The 27,373-nt window shown below is 35.5% G+C and overlaps 1 protein-coding gene across 2 annotated transcripts in view; it reads left to right on the top strand.

Annotated features, from left to right (window-relative positions):
* Positions 1 to 26,700, top strand: part of ATG2B (autophagy related 2B) — a 45,868-nt gene extending 19,168 nt beyond the window's left edge. For both annotated transcript variants that reach the window (XM_059473613.1, XM_059473614.1), the window contains exons 18-42: positions 126 to 268; positions 1,349 to 1,506; positions 1,738 to 1,910; positions 2,216 to 2,366; positions 3,197 to 3,396; positions 4,195 to 4,275; positions 5,934 to 6,040; positions 6,301 to 6,393; positions 7,200 to 7,270; positions 8,228 to 8,304; positions 8,539 to 8,709; positions 9,194 to 9,335; positions 10,117 to 10,319; positions 11,230 to 11,456; positions 12,088 to 12,196; positions 13,868 to 14,062; positions 14,595 to 14,696; positions 16,295 to 16,373; positions 17,217 to 17,421; positions 18,327 to 18,396; positions 19,323 to 19,405; positions 19,828 to 19,949; positions 20,135 to 20,289; positions 21,320 to 21,469; positions 22,240 to 26,700. In XM_059473613.1, the coding sequence (XP_059329596.1) occupies positions 126 to 268; positions 1,349 to 1,506; positions 1,738 to 1,910; positions 2,216 to 2,366; positions 3,197 to 3,396; positions 4,195 to 4,275; positions 5,934 to 6,040; positions 6,301 to 6,393; positions 7,200 to 7,270; positions 8,228 to 8,304; positions 8,539 to 8,709; positions 9,194 to 9,335; positions 10,117 to 10,319; positions 11,230 to 11,456; positions 12,088 to 12,196; positions 13,868 to 14,062; positions 14,595 to 14,696; positions 16,295 to 16,373; positions 17,217 to 17,421; positions 18,327 to 18,396; positions 19,323 to 19,405; positions 19,828 to 19,949; positions 20,135 to 20,289; positions 21,320 to 21,469; positions 22,240 to 22,470 (3,498 nt within the window). In that variant the 3' untranslated portion in view covers positions 22,471 to 26,700. The remainder of the gene's footprint in view (positions 1 to 125; positions 269 to 1,348; positions 1,507 to 1,737; positions 1,911 to 2,215; positions 2,367 to 3,196; positions 3,397 to 4,194; positions 4,276 to 5,933; positions 6,041 to 6,300; positions 6,394 to 7,199; positions 7,271 to 8,227; positions 8,305 to 8,538; positions 8,710 to 9,193; positions 9,336 to 10,116; positions 10,320 to 11,229; positions 11,457 to 12,087; positions 12,197 to 13,867; positions 14,063 to 14,594; positions 14,697 to 16,294; positions 16,374 to 17,216; positions 17,422 to 18,326; positions 18,397 to 19,322; positions 19,406 to 19,827; positions 19,950 to 20,134; positions 20,290 to 21,319; positions 21,470 to 22,239) is intronic.
* Positions 26,701 to 27,373: the final 673 nt, after the last annotated feature.

Raw genomic sequence — 27,373 nt, 5'->3', positions numbered from 1 at the left:
ATAGAGAAAATGAATACTGTCTCACTACATGCAACTTCTGGCTTCCACTTTTGGTTTTGTTTTGTTTTTTTTTTTTTTTTTTAAGTTGTGTTTTTCTTTCTTAATTATTTTCTTTTTTCTTTCAGATGGTGATGCCAGGAGATATAGTTGAAATGACTGAGTTTCAGGATAAAACAATTAGCAATTCTCATTATGTACTGGAACTCACATTACCAAACATTCACTTAACACTACCAAACAAAAGCTTTTATGAAAAACTGTACAACAGGCAAGTATAATTGTTTTGCTTGGTTATCATAACCTGTACTCTCTGTTCTGTCTCACTTTTGATAAAAGCAATTGTCTAAGCAGGTATAGCAGGAGCTCATTTGTACAGCTTATTTAAAAACACAAAGTGCTATATAAATATTTTTCCAAGTTAACATGACACCATTGTGTCATGCACCTGATCAGTGCTATGGCAGCTGACTGCTAAGAAGTGTTTGGCAGATTTTGTGAACAAAGGGTGAAGCTAAATAGACTTTGGCTCTCAGTGAACACTTTGTTCAGATCTCTGTGCAGTGTTTCATTTTGCTCCAATCTTTCTGGTTTCTTCGTTAAACAGATTTTTATACTTCAGAAACTTGCACTCAATTTTACTCTTCCCATCTAAAAATCTAGAGCTTGCAAGACAGGAAAAAAAAAAACCTAATCCAGTTTTGTAAGGCTCAGAAAGGTTTATGAAAATGTAGAGAAAGCAAGCCAAATTTATAGATGGGTATTCATTTATATCTGTTAGTTTGCTGTCTGAAAACCAGCAAAATATTACTAGATTGTTACTATGCTGTGCAAATATGCGAGAGAGATTGTGATGTATTTTAGTCTCTGATAGACATTACTTCCAGTATTTTCACTTCCAAAGTGACAAAGCAGAACCTTCCATTGAATATTTTGTTGTAATACTTCTCTACTGAATGTCTTTACCCTGACAGACACACTCACTTGAAATCAAAAGAATGAATGTTTCCTGCAACTTAGTTGAAAATTGATGTGATCAAAATAGGGGTTTCTCAACTCTCCCTCCCACCTACTGAGCAAATATATACCCACTTAGAGTCTTTTGCGTCACCATCACATGTTAGACTTTGATGTGTGCATACCATTATTACAGAAGAGAAGTTACTTCCATTTTTTTCTTGCTTTTACTAATGAATATATTATTGTTTTGTGCTCGTGAACTTTATTTTCTCTGTTTATGGAATCTGGAATCTGTTATATAAAGTCTGCAAAGGAATTATGCTTGACTGACTTAATAGAAAATGGGAATATAGTCATATATTTTGTGTAATGATAATGTATTTCTTCCTAGGATCAGCAATGATTTATTGTTGTGGGAACCCACAGCTCCATCTCCTGTAGAAACATTTGAAAACCTTTCTTATGGTGTTGGACTATCTGTGGCCAGCCAACTCATCAACACTTTCAGTAAAGACAGCTTCAGTCAGTTTAAATCTGCAGTTCATTATGGTAATACACTTAATAAATCATCTAGAACTATAGTGCTTTAGAAGTGTAATTGGCTGAAGTGATTAAGATGTTAGTGGAAAGATTTTGTAAACTTATGGGAAAGCATAAACCAAGAAATAACAATAAGGTAGATTACTGTTTAATTGGGTAAAATAAGTGTGAAATTGAATTGCATTGCCAGTGGAGAAACAGTGACCTAGAGAATGAGTTGTACTTCATTTTGTCTATTAGATGATGAAAGTGGATCTGAGGAAGAAACGCTACAGTATTATTCCACTGTTGATCCAAACTATCGTTCACGCAGAAGGAAAAAGCTTGACTCACAGAATAAGAACTCACAGAGTTTTCTGTCTGTTCTGCTAAATGTGACACATGGATTAGTGTCAATATTCACAGATGTAAAGGTAAGGCACTGGGGCTGGAACAAGTTTTTTGTTGTTTTGACCATGGGTGGCCCCTTCATGCTGTAGGTACCTATCTGAAAGGAGGTAGTGTTTTTAACAGTAACTCTATAACCTTTATACTACTCTAACTAGGCAGTAATGCAACACAATATTTTGCAAATTCTGTGTACTTTGCTTCATGTGAGAATAACTGAAATGCAAGCAGGAAAACATGTATTGGTAGCAACTGTTGTGTTAGTTTAGACTGCCTAAATGCAGCAAACTGTCAGCAAACAATAATTTTATCATTTCTCTTCTTCCTTCAGCAGGATGATGGAAATACACTGGAAGGAAAATATGGTGAATTTTGGTTTGAGTTCAACGGTGGTTCCCTTTTCAGTGTGACTAAATATGAAGGTTTTGAGGACAGACACTATGTTTGTCTCCATTCTAGCAGCCTCAATTTATATCATCAAGGTAGGGATGGGACTGAGGTGGCTTTGGGGCTAAATTTGAAATTAACTAAGCTTGAAGCTTTTTAGGAAAAGGCTGTATTTTTTTCTCTTTTCTCTCATATGTGTCATTTGGTACAATGAATATAATTTATTGCTAATGTTTCTAAATGCTACAGTAATGCAACTTCATTATAATTGTATTTAGTTAAAGTTTAGCTCCAACTTTCCAGACCACTGCTGGTATTTACAGATACTGTGATCCTGTGGCAAATTAGCTGTACAGCCTATTCTTTACTATGAAAATGCACTCTTCCTACATGTTACTGGTTGTTTAATTGAAAAAACTACAGGTTACCAGTGGCTGCTGTGTTTTTCCTCAGTAGCTAGTTGTCATCCACTGGTGAAGAATTTTGGCTGTGTAGTTTGTCGATGTCTGGTAACCCCCATGTAGTTAAACATTTCAAGGTTTCCCCCTCAGATGCCTGGGAATCAGTGGTGGTCATGCTTCGGTGCAAGGCGTAGTTGTTGTGTGTTGAGACATTAGCCTGGCACTAGCTCATAAAATGGAGACACATGTTCTTCATGTAACCTGTAGGAGATTTCTGTCCTTTATTTCAACTTTGCTATTTTGTTGGGCAAATAAACTCAGTTCCTAATAGACACATTGAAGATGATAGCTAGAGCTGTGGTTTTAAATGTTGGATCACCCATAACCCTCCCTTCACAGTTCTCAGTTGTGCATGACTAACTTTGGTAATTAAAATAATTTTGTAGGCATGAAGCATAAAAAGGATTTTCCTTCACACTTCATCAGTGACAGCTTTGTTAATTCATTCCAAAATGTCTTTGCAGGTTTGGTAGATGGAGTTGTCCCTTCCTCTGAAGTACAACTGCCCAGCACAATACGTCCCCATTGGTTAGAGCCTACTATTTGTTTTTCTGAAGAGGATGGTCTTAGTAGGACTACTTCAGATGGTGTAGGAGTGGATAGTCCCAGTATGCTGACTGTTGCAGTCAAAATCCAATCAGATAAAATAGAGAGCAATACAAAGGTTTGTGTCATTTGTACTTTTATAAGTTGAGTTATCTCAGTTATATGGAAGCATCTAGACATGGAGTTAGAAGGGTTACAGATGAAGAAGCCATATAGTTCGCAGACATTAATTTTCAAATTACAATGTTCTCTTAGAATCTTTGTGTGGATTATAAAATTTAAGCAGCAGCTTAATTTACTAATTCTTCCAATGCTTCACTTTGCTGATCATGCTATTTTTTACTGAATACATTTTTTGAATAGTTGACATTTTTTGTTTTTGTTGAGTTTCTGTTGTCAAAATAGGCAAGAACAACTATAGAATAACACTGCTGTTAACTAGCAGTGTCATCTAATAGGCAGCCTTTGCTTACCTATTTGGAATGGGACTGTTAAATGACAGTAGCATTCATTAGTGTGGCTGAAAGAGGACCTCTTAGCTGGCATAGTGGTGACAAACAGGTTGGTTGAGTTATCTTAAGAAAGATTCTGCCGACCAGCAAAATGTTGTGGGTGTTCAGTTGTCTCACATGTGAACTACTTTAAGGTGATACTCCTGGTACTCCTATTTCTGCTGAATCCCAGAGTGAATGTGCAGACAGCCTTCCTTCCTACCACCACCACAAAACTGCCATTTCTGCAGTGTCCTGTTGCCAAAAGTATGATACTGTGTTATCCAGGGTTTCTGTATTGGAAGGCAGGGTTTTTCTAGACACCAGGAGATTGTTGGGTGCAGAAGGGTAACACAGTTTCATAATCTAGATGTGAAATAGTTACATGTTTCATGTAAGCCAAGTCATGCAACTTTGTTGTGCAGGAATTTCTGGTGGCTGTTGGACTGCGAGGAGCCACCCTTCAGCACCGTGTGTTGCCTTCAGGTTTAAGCTGGCATGAACAGGTCAGGCTGCTACTGTTTTCTTGATTACATCTTCAATTTCAGTCTCATTGCCTTAACTATCAAACTAAATCTTGATTGAAAATCTTGATGTTAGGCTGTGCTTTATTATCATACTCTGCTCATGAAAGTGTTGTTCTTTCTTTCCTGTTTTTCTTTGAGACCATTGACAGATGATAATCTTACTTTTAAATGATTTCTTGTCTATTCACTTGGTACTGTTCCTCCCATCATCCTAACTTTCTGTCCATTACATGTGAGGGAGGTCTTGGCAGGGTTTACTTCATTCTGTTGGGGTTTGGGTTTTGGGTTTTGTTTAAAATTCAGATTAAAAAAATCTCAGTAGTGCAATACTATTCAAGTACTTAAATAATCCTTAAGTTAAACATATCCTCAAAAGAAGCAAACTTGCAGTTTTGAAAGCATTTCTGTATTTTTCCTTTCTGCTCACTTTATCCCTCAAGTCTCATTTCGCAGTTGTATATTTCCTGTTTTGTATTGCTGAAAAAGCAGTACTTGGAGGACTTTAGGGAGGCAGTGAGCAGCAGTTTACACAAACACTTCTGAATGAGAAGGGTTGTTGTCATAGGTGTGGATGCAGAGGCAGAGCAGAGCAGAAAGGGCTGGAACCCCTTGATCTGTGTGTGTGCACAAGGCAAAACACCATTAGCACAGGAGCAGTGTCATTGCATGTCCCTGCCCCATACTGGATTACAGACAGCAACCCTTGACACTCAGTCTGCTCCTGTTCATCCTCCAGTCTGTATAATATACTGATTTTTACATGCATTGTTACTGTGTAACTTTGTGGAGCTGAACTTGGGGCTTTGGACTCTGCTGTGCCCTTATTTTCTCCTCAGTATAATATTCCCATGGTTTGTGTAGCCTGCTTTACACCATGTTGCTTCTTTGCTCTGTGAAATTTTTCTCAAGTAACATTTCCAAGTGCATCACAGGCAATCTTTTTTGGAGGGGGAGGGATCAAATAAAAATTGTCCAAAAAGGTAGTTAAAAGAAAAAATCAAAAGACTAGCAGTGATGGTATACCCCAGGCCTGGAATATTTTAAGAACTTCTATAGTGTAACATATTCAAGAGGGAACTATGACAGATGTTACAGAGGAGGATAGAAGCTATTTTTATGTGGCAGTACATGAAAAAGCTGTTTATACAATGAAGGTGCACATGGTTATGAGTGTATTTCCCATATCCAGCCCTCAAGAAAGACTTGAAGGAAGATACTTTGAGCAACGTAGAATTAGCTAAAAGTTAACTTTTCAGAGAGAGCAAGGAAAATACAAACACTGTAATAACAGCTACAAAGAGGGCTGAATAAAACTGTATTTGGGCAGTGTCTTAAAAATGCATTGTGAAGCTTTGTTACAAGGAGCCACTTGAGTGTATGTGGATTGGTCTTTTCCATACCTTTGAAGCTGCAGTTTTTATGGGGTTTTTTTGTGTTGTTTACATTCCGTGCTTCTCTCTAATAAGATATTGAGTAAGCATCTTTAAATATCTGAGGCTGTTCACACCTTTTCCTTCTACTAATCTAACATTTTATTGTCATACCTGTTAGAGATTTTTCTTTTTGCTCTTTTGTGATGTGTAGTTGTTTGTTAATTTAACAGATATTGAAGTATGAATATTTTTTGTGATTTTTAGATTTTATATTTTTTGAATATTTCTGATGAGCCTGTTTTGGGATATAGTCCTCCAGCTACAGTTACAACTTTTCATGTGCATCTGTGGAGTTGTGCTCTTGATTACAGGTAAGTAAAATGTAAGTGTGTCACTTGACACTGCAGCTGTATACTTACTCTTTAGGAATGTTCAAATTTGCATACTATAAATAATAGTTATTTAGGCACTTTTGGAAAAAATACTTAACAGACATCCTTTAACTAGAAGGAATTTAAAGTAGGATATGACTTACCTAGGTCTGGGAAGATGGAGTTAGGTAATCTGTAAGGCTTTGAGTGAACTTCAAATAGGTACAGAACACTAATTTGTTTTTCCAATTTGTTATTAGGCCCTTGTTTTTGCCAGTCAGATCTCTCCTTACTGTTGAAACCTTCAGCATTTCCAGTAGTGTTGCAGTAGATAAATCCTCTTCTACTCTCAGGTATGATTTAAATTATTATGAATCATGTAAGCTCCTGTAAAACTTGTAATGCCTGTCTGCTTTTTTGACCTCAGAAGCTTTCATGTTGTATAAATGATCACACTGGTTTCCGGCTTTTGAAATACACTTTGCTCACATGTAATTCTTCTGTTTTATTAGGTTAAAGAATTTTGTTTATATATACTTTTTAGTTGGATTGCTTCCTTTAAAAACAAGCAATTCTGCATTTTTAATAAGATTGCAATGTCCTGAAATGAAGTTATGTCTATTTTATGGATTAGTAAGACCTTAAAATTTCTTGTAATTTGTTACTTGGCAACAGTATTTTAATTAATTGAATATTTAATTACTAATGAAAATATCTGTAACTTCTAATAATTTTCTTGCAACTTCAGTTGAATATTCATTCTGTTTTACCTGTTCTGTTGTGAAGTATCTACCAAGTTGATTATTTTTATTGATAAAACCTTTTAAGTGATCTTTGAAACAAATGTTCGGTGAACTTTATGTAGAGAAAAAAGACAGAAATAAGTGTTAAGGCTTAAGGCCTTATTTCTTATTCTAGGTAGGATCAAATATATAAATTGAAACGTAAAAAATATGTAATTAGCCATGGGGAAAATATCTTACAGTGGTTAATTGTCAATAGATTTGAAAATTATGAAAGGCTAAAGTGAAGAGTTTGAATTTAGGATATGCTTGGTATATTTGTGTTTTTAAATATTTTTTATATACTAATTTCTTTTGGTTTACTAATTGCACAGCATTTCTCTAAGCATTTTTATTTCACCTTGTTTTTGTCTCAGGATAATTTTAGATGAAGCTGCTTTGCATTTGTCTGATAAGTGCAACACTGTCATGGTGAACCTCCATAGAGGTAAGTAAGTTTTAGATGTGACTAATCAATTACAGAGCCTAAAGAAACAAAATTACAGGCATATTCAGCATACATAAAGGTTATTTAAGAAGAGGACTGAGAAGATAAGAAGCAGCAAGTAGACCATGAGAGAATAGTGCAATCTTGAGTGCTCTGGTTTGGATTTGTGAATCCAGAAGTCAGAGAATAGCACCTTGCAATTCCTCTGGTATCATGTTACAGTTTATTAATGGCTATTTGAAAAAGCCTATGTTTAAAAATCTGGAGTTTCACAGAAAGAAATTTTTGTAGAAAAGAGACCTCATGAGATATAAAAGGTTGAACTTGAAAGGTGCTATATGGCAGAGAGTTGTAGGTTCTGAAAAGAATCATACCAGCTGGATTGCCCTCATTGAAATAATAAGAACCTTTAAGGACTGAGAAGCTTGAATCAATATTTACTAAATGAGTTGGAGAAATAATGAAACCTTGGGGCCACAAACGTGTATTTAGCTTAGGTAAGAGATCTCTAGTAGGGGGCACAGTAAAGGTTTGCCTGTTTTTGTTTAAATAACAAAAGAGGACAAATAAGTTATTCATGGCACTGAAAGATTAGTACAGTATGAACATGTGTTCTCTCTCACTTCAGCTAAAAACTGATAGAATGTTTAGTCATTCAGCTTCTGTGTGCCTTGGTTTCTCTAACTCACACAGATGGGATGAAGGTAAATATCTTAAAAGATTACACTGCACACAGATGTGGTAGTGGGAGTGATACATTGGACTGAAAAGGTTCAAGTTCTTCATTTGAGTGGATGAAACTTGAACTCTGAAAGTAATCCTCATAAAAGAAGGAAATGCAGAGATATGAAAGGCTTTGATTCCTTTACAGCTCATGCTAGTTTTAATGGGTTTAGAACTGTACATATATAGGGTTTTGCTATTTTCTTAGTAATATTTAAAATTATCATATTTCAGATTATGTTCGTGTTATGGATATGGGACTGCTGGAACTAACTATTACAACAGTAAAATCTGATTCTGAGGCAGAAAGAGTAAGTATTTAATTACTAACAAAATAAAATGTAAAATCTTCATGAGAGATTGTGATTTGAAAATTAGTTTATTGTACTTAAAATCAAAGAAGATTTTCCAGTTTACTTGTATTTTTTAACTCATTTTTTGACTAGTTAAGTAAAATAATTGAAAAATAGCTGTGTATATGTCATTTTTATGGAACTTCAGGATAATTTGAAGTTTATTGTTGTTTTTTCATTGTTGCTATCTAGACTAAACCTCGTTTTGAGCTGCACTGTTCCAGTGATGTAATCCATATCCGTACCTGCTCTGATTCGTGTGCTGCACTAATGAATCTCATCCAATATATTGCAAGTTATGGTGATTTACATCCACCTGCTAAGACAGAGGTTAAACGTGGAGTTAGCAAGCCAAAAATGAAGGTATTAGAATGGCAAAATGATAGCAGCTTAACTTTCTGATTCTTGGTAATATATTTTATTTTAATCCCTCTTCTATTTACAAATAATATGAGATTTTTGCAAAGAAATTGTATCAAGTTGTACCAATTGTATCTAATTGAAAATATATTTCAGAGTTAAAATAGTATTTTTTTCCTGTTTTGGTCACTAAACATTTCAAAACACTATGCTGTTTACCTCTTGTACTTTATTCTTATCTAAAGAAGAAAATTCCAGGACATACATGAGCTGTCCAGGTACTCTGACCTAAATACCCTGAACCATAATGTTCTAACCTACTTTATGAATGAATCACCCAGCTTGGTGTTTCAGATCACTCGAGTATTTAACAAGTTAATGTGTTTTTTCTCACAGTTTAAGAGCCGTGAAGCAAGCTGTTCTAACAAAATCTTTTTTAACATTTGTTGGTTTTGAGATGTAACTATGTATAGTTCCTCTCCTACAGGTAGAGACCTTTAGCCAGCCATCTTCCCACGGACCAGGCCTTGCTGAGTCAGAGCAGCAGATTTTACGGGATTTGATGAGTGATGCCATGGAAGAAATTGAGACTCAACAGACTGCTTCTGCCATCAAGCAAGAGTCTAATGGTGAGAATCCCCTGAAGGCATACCCCTGCATATAAAGTACAACTTTTCTGGAAAGAAAGTGGGATTGAAAGCTTTGTGTATGTAGAGATGCTGCAATAAGAATGGGAGCAGGTACTTAGGATGTCTGAAGTCTTCAAACTATGGAACAGATTCTTGCTTTTAATAATAGTAATGCAGAAGTACTCTGAGATTCTAGTCAAAAATATACATTACTGAGCTACTGAAAGCAGCAGGGAAAAAATCTGTCTCTGGGACTCTGTCAAGACCCCAAATTCTGTAGGAGTATAAGTTAGTGTGCAGGAATAAAGACCTCTCTTCTGGATGTGAGAGAGGTCCAGGAAGAAGATACAGTTTCAAGGCACAGGAAGAGCTTTTTAGCTATAAAGAATTTTTTCAATTAGCATATAAAATCAACTACCTTTTTCTATCACAGGATTATGGCTTCTGTATCATGGCTAGAGTGTAATTCAGTTTTAAATTTGATAAGGATTTTGTACTGCAAGTAGATATCCATTACTATTTCCGTGATCTCTGTTCGTTTTTTCTGTGGTAGAGGGTGAGCAGTCTCTGTGGTACTGAAAGGTTTTGATTCTGTGGTCTTACTACCAGAATAAGAAACTTGAGAATTGTATATTATTTATAGTATGAATTGATTCAAGATATAATGAGCAAATTTCCTTGATATAATTGAAGTAGCAAACATGAGTTTACTTAATTTTCATATTTCGTAAGGATTTTTCCACTGAAACATGTTTTTTCTCCACTCTCCTTCAACTCTCAGGAGTTTTAGATGACAAATCTCAAACTCAGGAGCCATCTTGCTCAGATCTCTTCCTGTTTCCAGATGAAAGTGGAAATGTCTCACAAGAGCCAAGTCCCACTTATGCTTCATTTACTCATCACCTGATAAGTGAGGCCATGGGAGATGTTCCAGCAGAAAGTGATGATTTCTGCATTCTTTTTGCACCTAAAGTTGCTGTTGCTGTAAGATCCTTTGAAAATTACTAAAAAAAATCCATATATAAACTGAATTAGAGAAAAGCTTATATAAAGCCTGGGTAAATAAGATATCATAGATTTCTGTGATTGCTTAGTGATGCTTTTCTGTTTGGAGGGAATTCATGCATTGTTGCTTTTAGGAATGAGAGCAAGTATTTTCAAATAGATATGGTTTTTCTATATCTCAGCACTGTGTAATTGTTCTCTCATCTGGGTGTTACATTAAACATTGGCAGTTTTCCTGCATCTTAGTCATGTTTAATCATTGTCATATCAACTTAAAATAATGGCATAATTACAAAAAAAAAAGTGTTAAGCAAAACCCAGCATTTATCAAAACAGCAGCTTTGCACATCTTCTAATCTTTTGTTCATTTCTCTTAATCTAAGCTCTCAATGTTTCTAAGGATCTAAAATCCTTGCCAAACCTCAGACATAAATTTTTGTGTCACTTTACACCAATGTCTGTCCTCTGCATGTTGTCTGGTGGTATTCTTCCTAATAGACAGAAGCAGATCTTTGGTCCCTGATTAGAAGCTGCATTTTCCCAGTTATAGTTGAGCTTGTTTGTTTCCAGAAGTGCTAATAGGGTGGCCTGGGCTCTTCTGTGGTTTTCTGCTTGCTTTCAACTAGTACTTAGTTTTGTTTATAGTTTGGGTGGGGAAGTTTTTTGTTTTGGTTTGGGGTTTTTTATTGCTGTTTTTAACTACTTCACAGGTTCTACTTTTTTCATATGCTTTTGTCTGTAGTTTGTAAGAAACATTTCTAAACTGATCATGTGTTGTATAAGCTTTAGAAGACAATACAGAAAGTTTTCCTTTTCATAGGAAGGAATTGGACATCTCAATAAAGATGATCTCATCTTCTCAATGTTATATGTTTTTTTTTTTAATTAGGAAAAAGAGGAAGAGCCAGTTATAAAAATAATGGTTGATGATGCAATTATCATAAAGGAAAATCATTTCAGTCAACCTATTAAAAAAACGGATACAAGCAAAGCTCCGCTTCATTTTCCTGTTCCTCTGGTACGCTATGTTGTAAAGGAAATATCTCTTATTTGGCATCTTTATGGTGGAAGGGATTTTGGGGCTGCACCACCAACCTCTCCAGCTAAAAGTTTCATGTAAGTGTTTCATCTAATTATGTGGATTAGAAAATTCAGAAATACTTTCTTTTCTTTTGATATGGAGGAATCTTCTTGTTCAATCACCAGTCTCCCTTGCTTGCTTCTTGGCTCCCTTCTCACAAGGAATCAATCATAGAATGATTTGGGTTGGGAGGGATCTTAAAGATCATCCAGATTCTCACTCAGTTCCGCTCCACAGAGTGTATTTTTCCTGTGTCTTAACCTGGACAAGCTTGGTTTGATTTTGCTGATTTTTAGAGGGGGGTGGAGGGATGGATTTTGTTTTAGGGTAATATTGGTAGTCAAATTTTCCTAAAGAGATCAAGACTTAAGAAGCATAAGTGTAAGATTTACAGGATATCATGTGAGCTAGAGAATAAAATTATTACAGCCAAAACTAAGGAAATGTTTTATGAATGTTAATTTGGTATTGGGATACATGCACCTGGCATTCTGCTTAGATGTATTTTACTTGAACAAAAAAAAATTACTTGCTTAACAGTAATGTAATTTCAGTTTTTTGTAATATAATTAAAATAGTAAGAACTTACATCTAGTGTATTTAGTTTTAGATTAACAGTGAGATAACTTTAATATGCAAAAGTATTTTTCCTTTTAATTTCCCCAGAAGTCCCCACAGTTCTCCTTCTCATACACCAACAAGGCATGGACGGAATACAGCATGTGGAGGAAGAGGAAGAAACCCAGACTTCCTAATGGAAATACAATTAAGCAAGGTGAGTAACAGAAGCAGCTTCAGCCATGACTGTCTGTGTGGATATCGTTACATGTTATACTCCTTTGATAGCACCTTTCCATTAGAGTTCAGTTATATTTCTTTCAACAGTATCTACATCTAAGCAATTACTTTGCTGGTGATGAATGTAGAATTTGTTCAACAAATTAGTATTAGCATAATATTTTTTTCTGAATAAGCTTGTTTCTAAAGATGGAGGATATCCACCACAATGTTCTTAAAAGCTTTTGTTTATTATAACCCAGTTTTGCAACTGCTGTTCTGTGTTCCTCTCTTTAGTTCCATTCTGAATAGGTATCCATGTTATGAAATTAGGTGTTCTAACAAAATAAGCAAGACATAGATATTTTGAGACTATTCAGTGTATCAATTTGATAATTGGGTATGAAATAACATCTACTTGTATCAGAGTATTGTTTCTGTGTTTCCCCTAACATATTTAGCATCCTTCAGGCTTAAGTATCTTAGCTGTTTTTAGGCTGTGCTTAGCTCTAACATAGGAACTAGATGCTTTTTTCTGGTGCTATGAATAATATTGGCAAGGAGTTAAACATATTTCATGTTAAATGGATCAATAACAGAATCTTTTTAAAATAAGATGTTTTCAAACGTTTCCATAAACATGAAAGGCATTACATTAAAATAAAGGCTTTTTTATAGTCTATGTGCATTTCTGAGACCTAAAATTCATCCCATTAACACCTCAAGCTTGCCAGAAATATGTAATGCTTAGGATAGCATTTTCTAGAAAAAACATGACATTGCAATAAACAAAAGGAGAAAGGGAAGCATTTAATATTCCACCCTGAAAACTTCATATGCAGAATGATAGCTGTCTCTCAATTTACAGATATTTAATGAGAGTTAGTGTTAACACTGAAGCAGTATAAAGATTTTTTCCACTACTTGCACCCCTAGCTTGGTACACGGCTGGGCAGTAACGTTTAAGGCAATGAAGGAGAGTAGAAGGTGGCACAGGCGGTGTTGCCTTGGGGCTCAGCGCGGGGCCGGCAGGGGCCGCTGCCGCTCTCTGTGCGCGCCCAGCAGCGTTCACTGCCGGCCGCGGTGCGCGGGGTCTGGGGAGCAGCGGGTGATGGTCTGTGGGTCACCACAGCTGGACACGAGAGCTGCATAACTTAGAATTGAAGAAAAATGCTGAATTAGCTTTATATGGAATCACTTGAGAAGTCAGTTGGTTGGGAAAAAACCATTTTTTTTCTTAAGAGGGTGAAAGATTCAAGAACTGGAAGTTTGTCTGGTACAGGCTTCACCATGATGTAAGAAATATGTCAGGATTGAGAGGAAATAGCGGAGTCAATTTAAAAAAAACAGTGGAATTCATTCCCTATCTTATGGCAGTAAGATTTCCTTATCAAAGGGTCAGTACTCTTTGTTTTGCCTTGAATTTGCATGCTAAAATGCAAATAATTGTGCAACTAGAAGTTGGAAGATTTCTACTGCTAGATATGTAAAAACCTGAACAGTGTTCAGAAATCTTAATAGTATTTCTGTAAATTTAAAATAGTAGGCAGCTTTATAAGTTCTTATATGTGGTATACTTCCCTGATTTTTGTTTATTTTTTAAAGAACTATTCTGTTGTTAAATGGTGTTTTTCAATGAAGCTGATTATGCTGGTTTTCTTTTCAAAAGGTGAAATTCCAGCATGAGGTATATCCTCCAGGTGGTGCAGAAGGTGAATCCTGTCTTTTGGAGCAGCCAGTGTCACGACAAGTTTTTATTGTTCAAGACCTGGAGATCAGAGATCGCTTAGCTACATCACAAATGAATAAATTCCTCTATCTCTACTGCAGTAAGGAGATGCCCCGAAAAGCACATTCAAACATGGTATAGCTATGAAATGTTAATTTCTTACAATTACAGTGAGAATTCTCATTGTGGGGGCTATGTGCACTTCTTAATCTTGCAGAAGCAGAAACATGAGCTTGTGCAACATTGAAGTAATATAATTTGTTGATAGTTATTTGCTTGACTCTTTGTAGATATTAAGGCTAATTCAAAAGTCAGTTTGAATGTCAGCATGTCAGGTATTAATGGGTTTGAGATTGTTAGTTTAAAAAACCAGATGTGCAGGACTACTTCGGTAGCTTTCACAATTTCACATGCAGATTTGTACTTTTATGGTAACCAGTAGTCTTACTGGTTTTATACAGGATTTAGTAATTTTTTGGGGGGGATTTCTTTTAACTTTATTTTTTTATAACATTCAGAGGAAATTTTTATTCAATACTGTAATTGCTAAGTGGAATCATACTACTAAATACAGAGATTTAGCAGTAAATGTTTTTCCTAGCTGGTGTTCTGAGATGTAATAATTGTGAATGTTAGTACTTTTATTTATCTTGTTGTTTTTTTTCAGTTAACAGTTAAAGCTTTACATGTCCGTCCAGAGTCTGGCAGATCCCCACAGGAATGTTGTTTACGTGTTTCACTAATGCCTCTTCGCCTCAATATTGACCAGGTTGGTTGTGCCAGGGCAAAAAATAAAACCATTTTTTCTTTATTGAATGATACCTGGGGTTTCTTTTAACCAGATACTTTTAACCATCGTGCATATTTTACATTTTACATTTTCTTGGTGTGATACCTTTTTTATTTAATCTTTGGATCTCTGTTGTTTCATTTATATCCATGCTAGAACTTGCCTTCTGCTCCAGCTATTACAAAGACAAATTTTTTTATTTATTTAAAAACCAAGAATATCTTAGACAAAACTATTTTCTCAGTAAGTTTTCCTCTTGGAACTTCTGATAATCTCAAAAGGTTTGGAGTCACAACTTTTAAAAATAACTACTTAATCTTGAATGATCTGGTTTTGTTTGTTAATGAAGTGACTTAATTGTCTTTAATTGAATAAGATTAATCATTAATCCTGAAGTGGTTCACATCATGTTGGTCAAGGGCACTTGACACTTGAGAAATGCTTCTGTAACCTGAAGGCTTTGTCTTGCTGTCAACTGCAGTGGCAGGAAGAGCAGAAATTGTTTTACTTTCTTTAGCAGGGCTTTGTGCAAGGTATTTTTGATATAGTCAAGAAACACTGGGGTTTTTCTAAAGCAGTAAGAGCTCTATATGTTTGTGCTGGCAAATGTGAAGTGTAGTTATTACTCTTTGTCGAAGCATTTCTTCCTTAATTTGTCATCTTCAGAGAGCTACGTGGGGTTTGGATTTTTAGGAACATAATTAGGATTTCCATACCTTTTCTTTCTTTCAACACACATTAGAGACCAGGTTTTCATTTCACTCTTAGCAAAACTGAGCTCTGTCTAGTGTGCAATAATTTTGTCTAGGAAACAATGGCCTGGAAATGCTGCCATCTAGGGAGGAAATATGTTCCTTCTTGGTTACTTTTTAAGTGTTTTATGTTTTGTACCATAAACAAAATTCACCTTTACCACTTCTATGAAATTAACCACAGCTTTTTTGGAAGCACAGGGCAGCATGCAGTTATTAGAAATACTTGTTATTACTGCTTAAGCTGTCAGTCTTATCAGCTGGAAGTCAAAATGGAAAAGAAAGTCCAGTTGTCATCAATGATAGGATGAATGAACCACCACTGTAATGCATCTGTCTGAAAAAAAAGCTGGGATGTAATAGCTTTGTGGCATTATTAAGACATGAATACCATAGATATCAATAACTTTTAATGAAGCAGTGAGGAACCCTGATTTGTAATGATTTGGTTGACTTTGACAGTACTAGAGAGGAATATAAACTATATTTAAATACCTTCTGCTGCAAATCAGAGAAAAGTTTATAACTGAGTTCTGGAACTCAGTTCTGGAACAGTCTCCAAAGTGAGAGTAGAAATGGTGAAAATAATCCTGAATTTTTAAGGCCAAGCTAGATATATGGAACAGGGTGCAGTGGCTAAGAGGGACTTCCTGGTTTCTGTCCTAGATGTTGTTGTGGTTTATACATATGTTAATGGATCAAAAAGAAATAAAAGGTTTGTTTTATGTCTGCATAGAAATAGAGCTGGAATTGTAGATAATGTTTGTAGAGAATTAGGTCTTTGTATTTATTTTAACCTGATTCTATTTTACTTTTTGCCATTAGGATGCCTTGTTTTTCCTGAAGGACTTTTTCACTAGCCTTTCTACAGAAGTAGAACTCTTGGTTACTCCAGATCCTGAAGGTATATTTCTGAAAAAAATCTAACATAAAAGTGCTGCTTCTTTGTCCTTTAATTTGGGTACATGTCTATAAATTCACATGTGAATCTTGTGTGTATAAAAACTTGTGTTGGGGTTTAAGCACTAACATTAATGACTGATTTTTTTAGAACTCAAGAGCCTTTGGTATTTAAGCTTTTTATATTAGAAATATGAACAAAGGTGTTCAACACCTGCAATCTTAATTTTATAAAAGGAGGTTGAACCAAAATTAGAGCATATTTAATAAGAGCTTCTGGAAAAATTGAGGGCTGCATATGTTATTGGGAGTTATTATTAGATAAAACTAATACATTGTCCTGCTCATTTATAAAATTGAATTCTGTGTTAGACAACTTCAAGCTATTAGACAAACATAATACTCTATGCAAGGGTATTAAATTAAACATTAAATAATGTTTATATGCTATTGAAGCAGTACTTCTTATCAATTACATTGTCTGATGCAAAAGCAGTATAAATTGAAAGGCACATTTCCACTCTGAAGTGTATTTGGATATTTCTTAGCAGCCATACTTTCTTTACCTATTTCTGTTGGGGTGTCATGCTGAAATGCACAGGTGATGAAGCACTCTGCAGTACTGCCGTTAGAACCAGATACATTATTTATGCTGATGCACTAACCTCAACTTCAGCTGCATGTAATAGCTTCTATCAAAAACTGAGAGAATCTAAATATTGCCCTGCTAATTCCTACTAATAAGCATTAGAACTTACTAAGGATGCAGTAACTGTGTAAATACAATCTCTGTGTAATCACTGTGAAAAATATGAGTCATTTTCCTGTGTTTAACTTCTTTTTCCAGTTAAAAAGTCTCCTGGTGCTGAAGTTACATGTAGTTTGCCCAGGCATGTCAGCAGCCTTAAGGAACCAAGTCCAGTCATTTCTTTTGCATCACACAAGCAAGCAAATGAAAATGGCAGCATTGATTCCATGGATGTGGTTAATGGAGAGGATGATCAGTTCTCACAAGAAGCAACATCATACAGTGATCAGCCAGTATTTTTCAGGTAAACTTTTGTTACAAAAAGTTTTAGGAAAGGATGGTGATAAACTATTCTAGACCTTCAGGCAAAGTGCATTTTTTTGTTTATTGGCTGCTTGTAGAAAGAAAATATATTTGTTTCTATCACTGGAAGGTCACCAATGATTTTTATTAACTTTTGCACACTACTTTGCACAAGGAAGTAAAAATTAAGTCTCTGCCCCATAGGGAACCAGTAATGAGTTGTTTTACAAATGCATAAAAAGAGCAGTGTTTGTATTCTTATGTCTAACTAAAAATTATCTAATATGACCAAAAATGAGTGTATATAAGGGAAGAGGATATAAGGATATAATGGAAGAGAGGTATGAAATTAAGATATCACACGAGAAACTCTAATGTAGCCCTGACTAGGAAGTGACTATCAAAGTTGTAGTTTGTTATGCAGAAGTTTTTTCATGTGCATTCAGATCATAAGTGCCTCTAACAAAAGATGTGTGCTGTGGTAAGCAGTGCAGAGTTAAATTTTAATAGCATGGCTGTGGTTTCACCGCATACATTTCATGCATTAGCAACAGAATATTTTATCAAGTTCCGCTTGCCCACAGAACCATCATTTTGTGGGTGTTTGCTTGGTATATTTTTTTAATAATCACTTCCAGGATTAGTAGCACATTTGCAAGACTTTAAAATTTATTACAAATGCTAACCTGAAATAGATTTTAATAAACCAAGAAAAGCTGAATTTGCCCCTGTATTTTGTAAATTTATTCTGAAGTATTAGCACAGTAAAAAAAGGATTTATGGTTTACAGAAAATGGTTATGATATCCTATTCCAGGAGAATGGGAAACCATGAGTTTCTTTTCAGAAGGATAATTTCATTTCCTTTTCATGTTTCTCACTATAATATTTCCTTTCTATGTTCCAGAGAATTTCGCTTTACATCAGAAGTTCCAATACGGCTTGATTACCATGGGAAGCATGTATCAATGGATCAGGTTTGTGTATAATGTTGATACTATAGAACAAACATTTGATGCTGTTTGTTTTGCTCTCCCCTCCCTGCTCCATGAATGGGAATATCTTTGTGCTCCCTAATCATTAATGATGCAATTGTGACAAATATAAAACCCTTTATTTCCCCTTAATTTTAGTAAAGCTTAACCTCATTTCACTCTTAATTTGAAAACTAGGGGTGGATCCCAAATTATAATTAATCCAGGACAGAACTTGAATGTCACATTTGTGAGCTCCATGATTGGCTTGAAATCATAGTGTAGAGCTGCAGTGCCCCTCAAAGTATGATACCACTATCTGATGCCAGAATCATGCATTTATTTTATTTTTTCCTCATTGATGCCAGAACAAAATACTGTTGTTTATTCTCCTTGTTTCCTTTCCTTGCAGTCTAGTAACATAGGGGTCTCAGTGGCAGTGGCAGAATCTATTACAGATGAAAAAAATGCCCATGCCCATGGTTCTTGTTAAAATATGCATTCTTCATTACACTTAGTTTAGAAACCAACATCAAAAAATCCTATTTGCACAACAAGACTTGTACTTTATCATGGCAAATCAGTAAGAAAATATGGAAAGCAGCAACTTCTTGAATTTGCCCAGATATCAGAAATGAAACATGAAATATGATAGCTTCAGAATGCCTGGAACACGCTAAAGCCAGAACTATGTTTACATAATTTATTTTATCTCATTATTTCTGAAGAAGCCCTCTTGTATCCAGTTTTTTTTTTGAGTAGCAGGTTAAGCCAAGTTTCTTTTTTGCAAGTTTCCATGTATATTTGGGAGACTGGGAGAGAATATTTAGACAGGATACTGGTAAGTAAGAGTTGAGATGATGAAATTATTTCTCACAGGTTGTATGGGTTGAGTAAATGTATGTGATAACAAAATATTTCACTTACAGGGAACATTAGCTGGGATTCTTATTGGGCTTGCTCAGTTGAACTGTTCAGAATTAAAGCTGAAGAGGCTTTGTTATAGACATGGGTAAGTTTCTCAAAATGTATATCAATACTGCTATTGCAAATTTGCAAATGTAAAGTAAATTTTGTCTTACAGTGCCCTTCTAAAATCCAGGATACTTCTTGATTCTAGGTGTTTTTCAAATGTATATAATTCAATAAATTCTGAGTCACAACAGAATTTAATATGTGTGCTATTCTTGATGATAAACTCTTCATTTTAGTTTCATGTTCACTTCCTATGGAACTGTATGTGATTATGCAGTTTTGAGTTTGTTTTATAAAGCATATACAATTGAAATACTTGGCTTAGCCAACAGCAACAAAAGACATTTGAAGAAGCTTTCCTTTTGTTTAAATGACATCTTTTACGTCAGTGACTAATGAATGCATTTATCTAATTAGTAATAGTTTGTTTAAAAAAGTTAATAATTGTATTTACTTTAGTTTATTAGGTGTGGATAAATTATTCTCCTATGCCATCAGTGAATGGCTTAATGATATAAAGAAAAACCAGCTACCAGGAATTTTGGGAGGAGTAGGGCCTATGCATTCGCTTGTGCAGTTAGGTAAGTTAATTCTTACTTTTGTTCAGCTACACTTGAATGTATTTGTTTCTTTAAAAACCAAACGACACCTCTCCCCTCTCAAAAAACCAACACAAACCATGCTGACTCTTGTTTTCACTTCCTTTCAAGGCATTCTGCATATGTAAGAGAGCTGTCTGACTTTGGTGTTGTGTCCTCATTTTCAGTGCAAGGTCTGAAAGACCTGGTGTGGCTGCCCATAGAGCAGTACCGCAAGGACGGTCGGATTGTGAGAGGCTTTCAAAGAGGAGCAGCTTCTTTTGGTACTTCCACTGCCATGGCTGCACTGGAACTGACAAACAGAATGGTTCAGACTATACAGGTAGAGTGTATGACTCCTGAAGTTAGATGTAAAATGAGAGGTGTGTCTAGTAAATGCTCTGTATTAAGCTAATGTCTTAATGCTGTGGATTTAAGCTAGGGAGCATCTATTAAAAAAGAAAAGCAGGTGTATGAATAGGAGAGCAGAGACTGGGCAAAGTTTGCAGCAGTCTGTGAGGTGAGATCTATGACATCAAATGCAATGGTTAGAAAACTGTGTTAAAATACTGCTGAACACCCAAGCTGCTGCTTGTTTCTTAATGTCTTTAATGCATTGCAATGTACAGTTTCATATGAAAATGTTCAGCTTCACTAAAAAAAATCACTCATGCTGAGAAGGATGAGTTCTTTGTTGCATGTGTGTTATCCACTAGTTGATTCTTACCTTTTTATAAAACATCAACTTCTCCGTGCTTATTTTTGAAAAAACAAGCCCACAAAACCAGCCAAAAAAAAGAACCCCAAACCCAAATCAATACTATTTCTGTAGATCTACACAAAGGCTATAAAACTTCCTGGATTTAATACTAAGGGAATCTTGGATTAAAGTGTTAATAAATTTATGTTTCTTAATATAAAAAATACAAAAATACAATGAAAGTACACTTTTACCACCTAATCTTGCAAAAATAATATATGTGCCTTAGGTTGAACATATATAGTCAGAAAACCAGTGCTATTAATCACAAGTGGGATTATATGTATGTGTTTGTAAGAAATACCATTGATCAAATGTTCAGTTTCTATCTTGAGCATTTTATGCAGTTTAGAGGATGCTTTTGAAGAGACAACAATTAGGAGGGGAGAAAACCCCACCCAAACCTACAGAATTCATTCCTTCATTATGGAATTAATGTATAGTTATAGCTGCACATTCCAGAAGTTCTTGTACAAACTGTAATCTGATGCAAATGAATATTATTTATGGAATAAGAATTCTTTTATTTCAGTGACATCACCCTATTAGTAGTTAAAATTTGTGATCAGGTGCTATTACACTTATGTGTTTTGCATTTGCTCCTGATGTGCAGGCAGCTGCAGAAACTGCTTATGACATGGTATCACCAGGGCCAACCTTCATTGAAGCAAAAAAGATCAAACGATTCCCTCGCCATCGCTTGGCTCCTCAGCCTGTCGACCTGCGGGAGGGGGTAGCCAAAGCCTACAGTGTTGTGAAAGAGGTGAGTGCAGAACCAATTGTTGGGAACCAAAGTTAAGAATATTTCCTAAAATGGCATTATAAAATAACAGGTGTGAGTTTAGGCTGACCAAATGGAGAAGGAGATTGCAGCTTTGAACTAGACTGTCTTCATCAATTATCTTAAACCAACAGAAATCTTGAATGGAAAAAGGAAGAAACCTAAGATGCTAGGCAGATGAGTGTGAAGAGGACTTAAATGATGGCTTACAATTATTCTGAGCCATGTAAACTTGATTTCCTGTGCTGTGTCATCCAACCTTCCCTTCTCTTTCTGCTCAACCACCTTTGCAATTACTGTTAATTCTGAGGGAAGTAGAGTTTAAGCATAACGCAGGATTTGAAAGAAGTGAAACCTTTCTCTATTATGACAGTATTTTATAAATTAGAATGCTGACCTGTTTTTATTATATTTTGTGTTATACTTTGTTTGTTGCACCTTATGTAGTGTCTATGAAGTAAGGTGTCAGCTGAGTTTCCAGAGGATTTTGTCATTTTTTCAGTAGTTCACAGTACCCCAAACCTTCTACCCTTATGCACAAGATGTGCCACCATATGAAATGAAATATTTACATCTGTTATTTTAAGCCTCATTAGAAGAACTAAATCATATTTATATCAGTATTGCTTTATTTTACAGTTATAATACAAATCACCAAGAAAAAGAATGCTTAGCAGTTTAAAACTTTCCTTAAAACTAGGAGAGGTTGCTTTTCTTGTTTAGTGTAACTGATTTCCTTTATTTTTTTAAAGGGGATTACGGACACAGCCCAAACCATTTATGAGACTGCTGCTCGTGAGCATGAGAACAGAGGAGTCACTGGAGCAGTGGGAGGAGTCCTCCGCCAAATCCCACCAACCGTGGTGAAACCTTTCATCGTTGCAACAGAGGCCACCTCCAATGTCCTGGGTGGAATGAGAAACCAGATCAGGCCAGATGTGCGTCAAGAAGAATCTCAGAAGTGGCGCCTTGGGGAGGATTGAGATTTGTAAATCTGGCTCAGCAGGCAGGTAGCAAGGCTGGAAATGCAGAAGAATGTCCCGTTGGCAGCTTTAGATGGAGCTCACTTTGTTTTGTCATGCTCATCTCAGGAACAAATGAGGTTTTCCAGCTGTTACTAGCAAAACATCCAACCAAAAATATTTATGAAGTGAAAAGCGAATTGGTACGTGCTTGTACTGTGTGTTACCAATACATTTGGTAGATAGTGCCAAACATAGTGAAGCATGCGCTGCCAACTCAGAGACATGCTTGCTCTGCTCCATTTACCATATTTTTCTTGGTAGATTTGACATCTGAAGCAGTAGCCTGTATGGTGAAGCTAAGTGGACTTTAAAGAGGTTTTCTGAATATAGTCAAAGAACTGCCTTCAATAAAGGGCTCTGCAGATGCTCTTCACTGACTAAAGGATAAAAGCTTTCATTGTGGACATGAGACATGAGGCTGTCTAGTATGGAAGCAGATAAGATAATACTGTTTAATGGTCATAAGCATCGCTTTTAGCGTGGCACTTAAGTAAGGACAAGCTTGATAACCATTCAGAGTTTAGATTCAGTGTCAATACACCTACGAACAGAATTTGTTCCTAAATATTAAATACCTACTTTTGTGGGTTTTTGAAGAACCTGAATGTTGCAGAAATGTTCTGTTGTGTTGCACTTTAAAGGATATGGCCTGTATATTGTGCTTTTTTATAGTGTGAATAAAATGTAATGTGCATTATCCTTTATGTGGTTTAGAAGCTTACACAAATTATTGAAAAGAGCATCATTTGATGATGATCCTACAGAAAAGTGTCTTAAATTTATTTAAACTCATTATATGTAAAAACTTTTTTTGTCTACTGTTACACTAATTACAATGCTAAAAATACCTACTGTTCAGGAAAATGGTTAATTCTAATTGTCACCAACAGTTCTTTGTAAGAATGAAAAATCATAAGTAAAATCAAATTATTTCATAATTTCATAGTTAGAAGACTATACAGACTTTATTTTAGTAATCTGCTTTTATTTAAAGTTCATATTGTTGCAAAGTTGCTGCTCTCACAAAATATTCTTAATTTAGATTGTGTGTCATCAGTTATTTGATAGTGAGTATTTGGGGTCCTTTAACTGAAACTGGGGACCGGTGAGAGGTTTTAAAAAAAGGACAGCAAAGCTTCTAAAATCCAAGTGGTACTGACATTATTTACCAGTTAGTAGGTGACATGTGTCTCCACAGAGCTTTACTAAGCACCTGACATTGCACCATTTTGGGGCAGTTGAAAGTCTTGGCGATAGATGTGCAATAATGAACTTTTTTTTGTCTTGTATTAGCGAAAACTGGAGAATAAAGAGTAAAGACTCTTTTGGATAGAAGAGTATTCATTTTGAATTTCAGTAGATGAAACTTTAAATGACTAGCCAGTATGTAAATTTGCTATAGTTCTGTGCTAGTCATAAGTGGAAACCCTGCCCGTATGCCGTGTGTAAAATCCCCACTGAAAGGGGGACATCAGATGCTGTTGATCAGACTTCAGTCTCAAAGGGTGATGAGGAAGTATTTTCATTCTTTGTTCAGTTAACCTGCCTCTAGCAGAAACTTTGCTGATGGGCCTTAAGGGACAAGCAGGAGTACATGAAGGAAAAAAAATTGCTGCTTGTTCATGCTGATACTATACTAAGTATTCCTGAACACCAAAGAATCTGGTTGGACAGTAAGTGATTTGAAAACGTCCCCTCTGTTGGGAAGACTTCTGCAGTCTGCTCTATTTTTCATAAAACAAAGCTCCAGGTGAAAACAAATTCCTGTGTAGGGTGACAGGTGATATTATGAAGTTGTGTTTCAATTCACTGGAATCATTGAAGTTGTGGTGCACTGAAAACCTGGTTATTTCAGCTAAATTACTTGCTGCAAGCAGGAGGAGATGCTTTTGAGAGGAAAAATACCTGCAGATTTAATAACCCAAAATATTTTCTGATGTTAAAATATTTGCTGGAGTGCATACTTCTGCTCAGTAATTAGAGAGCTTTGCTTTAATGAGCGCTCAAAGCATGAGCATTTTGCACAGGAATGAGTTCCATGTTTGCAATGTGGCACCTCCTGAATGCCTTCTCAAGAAGTGGTGGTGAATCAATGCAAGTAAGTAGCAATGCACCTTTTTCATTGGGAATTAGTATACTAGTAATTAGCTAGTACTTCTAAATAGCTAATCCAGTTCATCCACTTAATTAGCATAAATCTACATATTTTTTGCCTTTCAGACACTGCTGAAAAGAAGTAGCATTTCAGTGTTTTTTGTTTTTCAATTCTGTCAAGATCTAATTGTACTGCAAGGTAACTAGAATATATTTTTATATGAGGGCATGATGTCAAGGTGAAACATTTTTATAGTGTGTCTCTCATTGTCAGCAATACAGATTGTACAAATTTATTAAACTTCACTTTTCACTATGTAAACCCTCTCATTTGCTGCTTGCACTTTATTGAGACTTTTCAGTGAAATTGATTCTAAATTTTTTTTTCAACATTTTATTTTGGAAATGGTTTTCTAGTTCTAGTTTTTGGTATACATTCTGCATTGTTGCAGTGTTTGAAATGTTTCAAAAACCCTTAAAAATCACAGAATTTACCAAACTAGTCTTTACATTAAGACTAGTGCGAAGATTGTGTCTTGTAGGGCTCAGCTTGTGTTTTAAATCAAAAAGTATCATGTATGAGAAGGGATTCATCAAATGCTCTGTTAAATACTGTAAGAGTTTTCAAGTACTTAAAAAAAATACACAAAGTGAGATTTGACTCTGGACATATTCCCTGGAAATGGAAGCTTATGGATAACATTACTGTATTTTCCATTAGAACAAGGAGATTGTAAAGAATATTCTGGTACTTGAATTTTCCATTGAAATCAGTTGCTATAGATATGGGCAGTTTCATATTTGTAGAGGCTTTAAACTGGCATAGACAATGCTTTAATTCTCTCCAAACACTCTGACACTACTACTGCTATTCCTGTTACTTAGCTCAGCACCATCCTAATAGAACTGTCATCCTGGGTTTTATTAAATAACCAGGTGTTTCAAATAATACATGGATGAGTGGCCTGGAAGTACCTGAAAAACAGCCATCTTTTGTAAAATAAATAAACCATTCTTGCTAAGAATCTTAGCAGTGACTGAGAGGAGCAAATCATCACATCAATGCAAAGGCAACTTCCATTTTTTTTCCACTATCTCTTCTAAATCCTGCAGGTTTTCAGCAGTGCAGCGTGCCCTATGTGTACTTGCCTACTGAACAGCATTGTCAGTGACTCACTAGATAATCCCCTGTGAGTTCATCTGTGCTTAAGGGACTGTGTCTGCTTCTATTTGCTCACTAAGTGGTTGATTGTGAACATCCATTGCTTGCTTTCAGTTACTGTTCCTTAATTGAGTTGCCAAGAAAGGTTTCTTAATAAACCAAAAAGGTATTCAATGGTAATGAACAAGACACTCTTACCAACATGAAAATCTACACCTGCAAATGTGATGCTGGTTTTTCTTTGAATATTGAAATGTATGCATTTTGTAAAACAATGAAATCCAAGAACTTGTTTAGAGTAGATGAATACATCCAAGTCTTTTAAGTACCCTAAATGCCCCTGCAGGATAAGTCAGAAAATGTGTGGGTATGTATGTCAGTTTGGATCCTCATGTGCACAGTTCTTCAGTCTCCAGGCCTCATGATTTACGCTTCTGACAACTGTTTTAAGTTGCTCTACATGCTGAATCTTGTTTACAATTAAATATTAGATACTTACAGGTCAAATACATAAATACAAATCATGCATTTGTACTGGATTTCTTAACTGTAAGGTAGCTCAGAGAGAAACACGGCAATTTGTGTATATGTTTGTGTATATTTTTTACATTTTTGCACTTATGGTAGGTTTGTGGTATTGTTTGTATATAGTTTGCTAGTGTAAAGGATATAATCTCATGAAATAGAAACCACTGTTGAAGGGAATTGACTATTTCAACTTGAGTTATTTTGCTTAAAGTTCTTGTCCCCTCAGTATGTCCTTGAGAATTATTTTTAACCATGATTTGTATGGCACCAAAAGTATATATTTTAGTGAATTAAAATGCTGAAAGGCCTGAGTGCAAATAGGTTGTGTGTTAAATACATTTAATGGAAAATCCCCCCCCAAATTTGTAACAATGCAAAAATAAATATCTTAATTTGTTCCTTGAGTTGGTGTTCTCTACCTGTGAATATAACTGACACAGAAAACAGTCTCTCAAAATACCAGAATTAACTGTAAAGCTAAGAGTTATACCTAAAAAAAAAATTTCACTGACTCAAAAAAAAAGAGTTTTACAATTACATGGAGGTCAAAAGGTAGGAAATTAATTAAACTGACCGATATAACCTGAAACCACTTCTGTTTTTACATCAACAACGCTCTCTTTACCTGAGTGATCAAATTTTGTCTCCCCCATAGGCCTGTTGCTGCGTTTAGTTATTAGGAATGTATTTTTTATCTCTGTATTTACTGGAGGCTTTTAAAGCTTCATCAGCTTCCAACCTCTGTGAAGAATGCTAAATAATTCCCTTCAGGATTCTTCTGTCATGCCCACTTCATGTGTGTTTAGTTACAAGCATCTGAAAAGAGATCTTAGAATTCTGAGTACTGGGCAATATTGAATTCTGGTGCCAGTGCCAGATCCCTGAAAAAGGTGGAAATTATTTTCTGCTGTTTTTTGTAATGATGTGATAATTTGGGGGTGAGGGGTGGTCACTGTATAAGGCTGGATCACTGTTCTGGCAAACAGCAACCCTTCATTTAAGAGGGGAGCTGACTCCCACCTGTGTATCTTCTCTTCCCCCAATTTAACAAGGCCTCATGGTGGATTAAAGGAAAGT

This window comes from Ammospiza nelsoni, chromosome 6 (assembly GCF_027579445.1).
Source record: "Ammospiza nelsoni isolate bAmmNel1 chromosome 6, bAmmNel1.pri, whole genome shotgun sequence".
Taxonomy (NCBI): domain Eukaryota; kingdom Metazoa; phylum Chordata; class Aves; order Passeriformes; family Passerellidae; genus Ammospiza; species Ammospiza nelsoni.
Note: the sequence above shows the minus strand (reverse complement) of the source record. Positions and strands in the feature narration are given on the sequence as shown.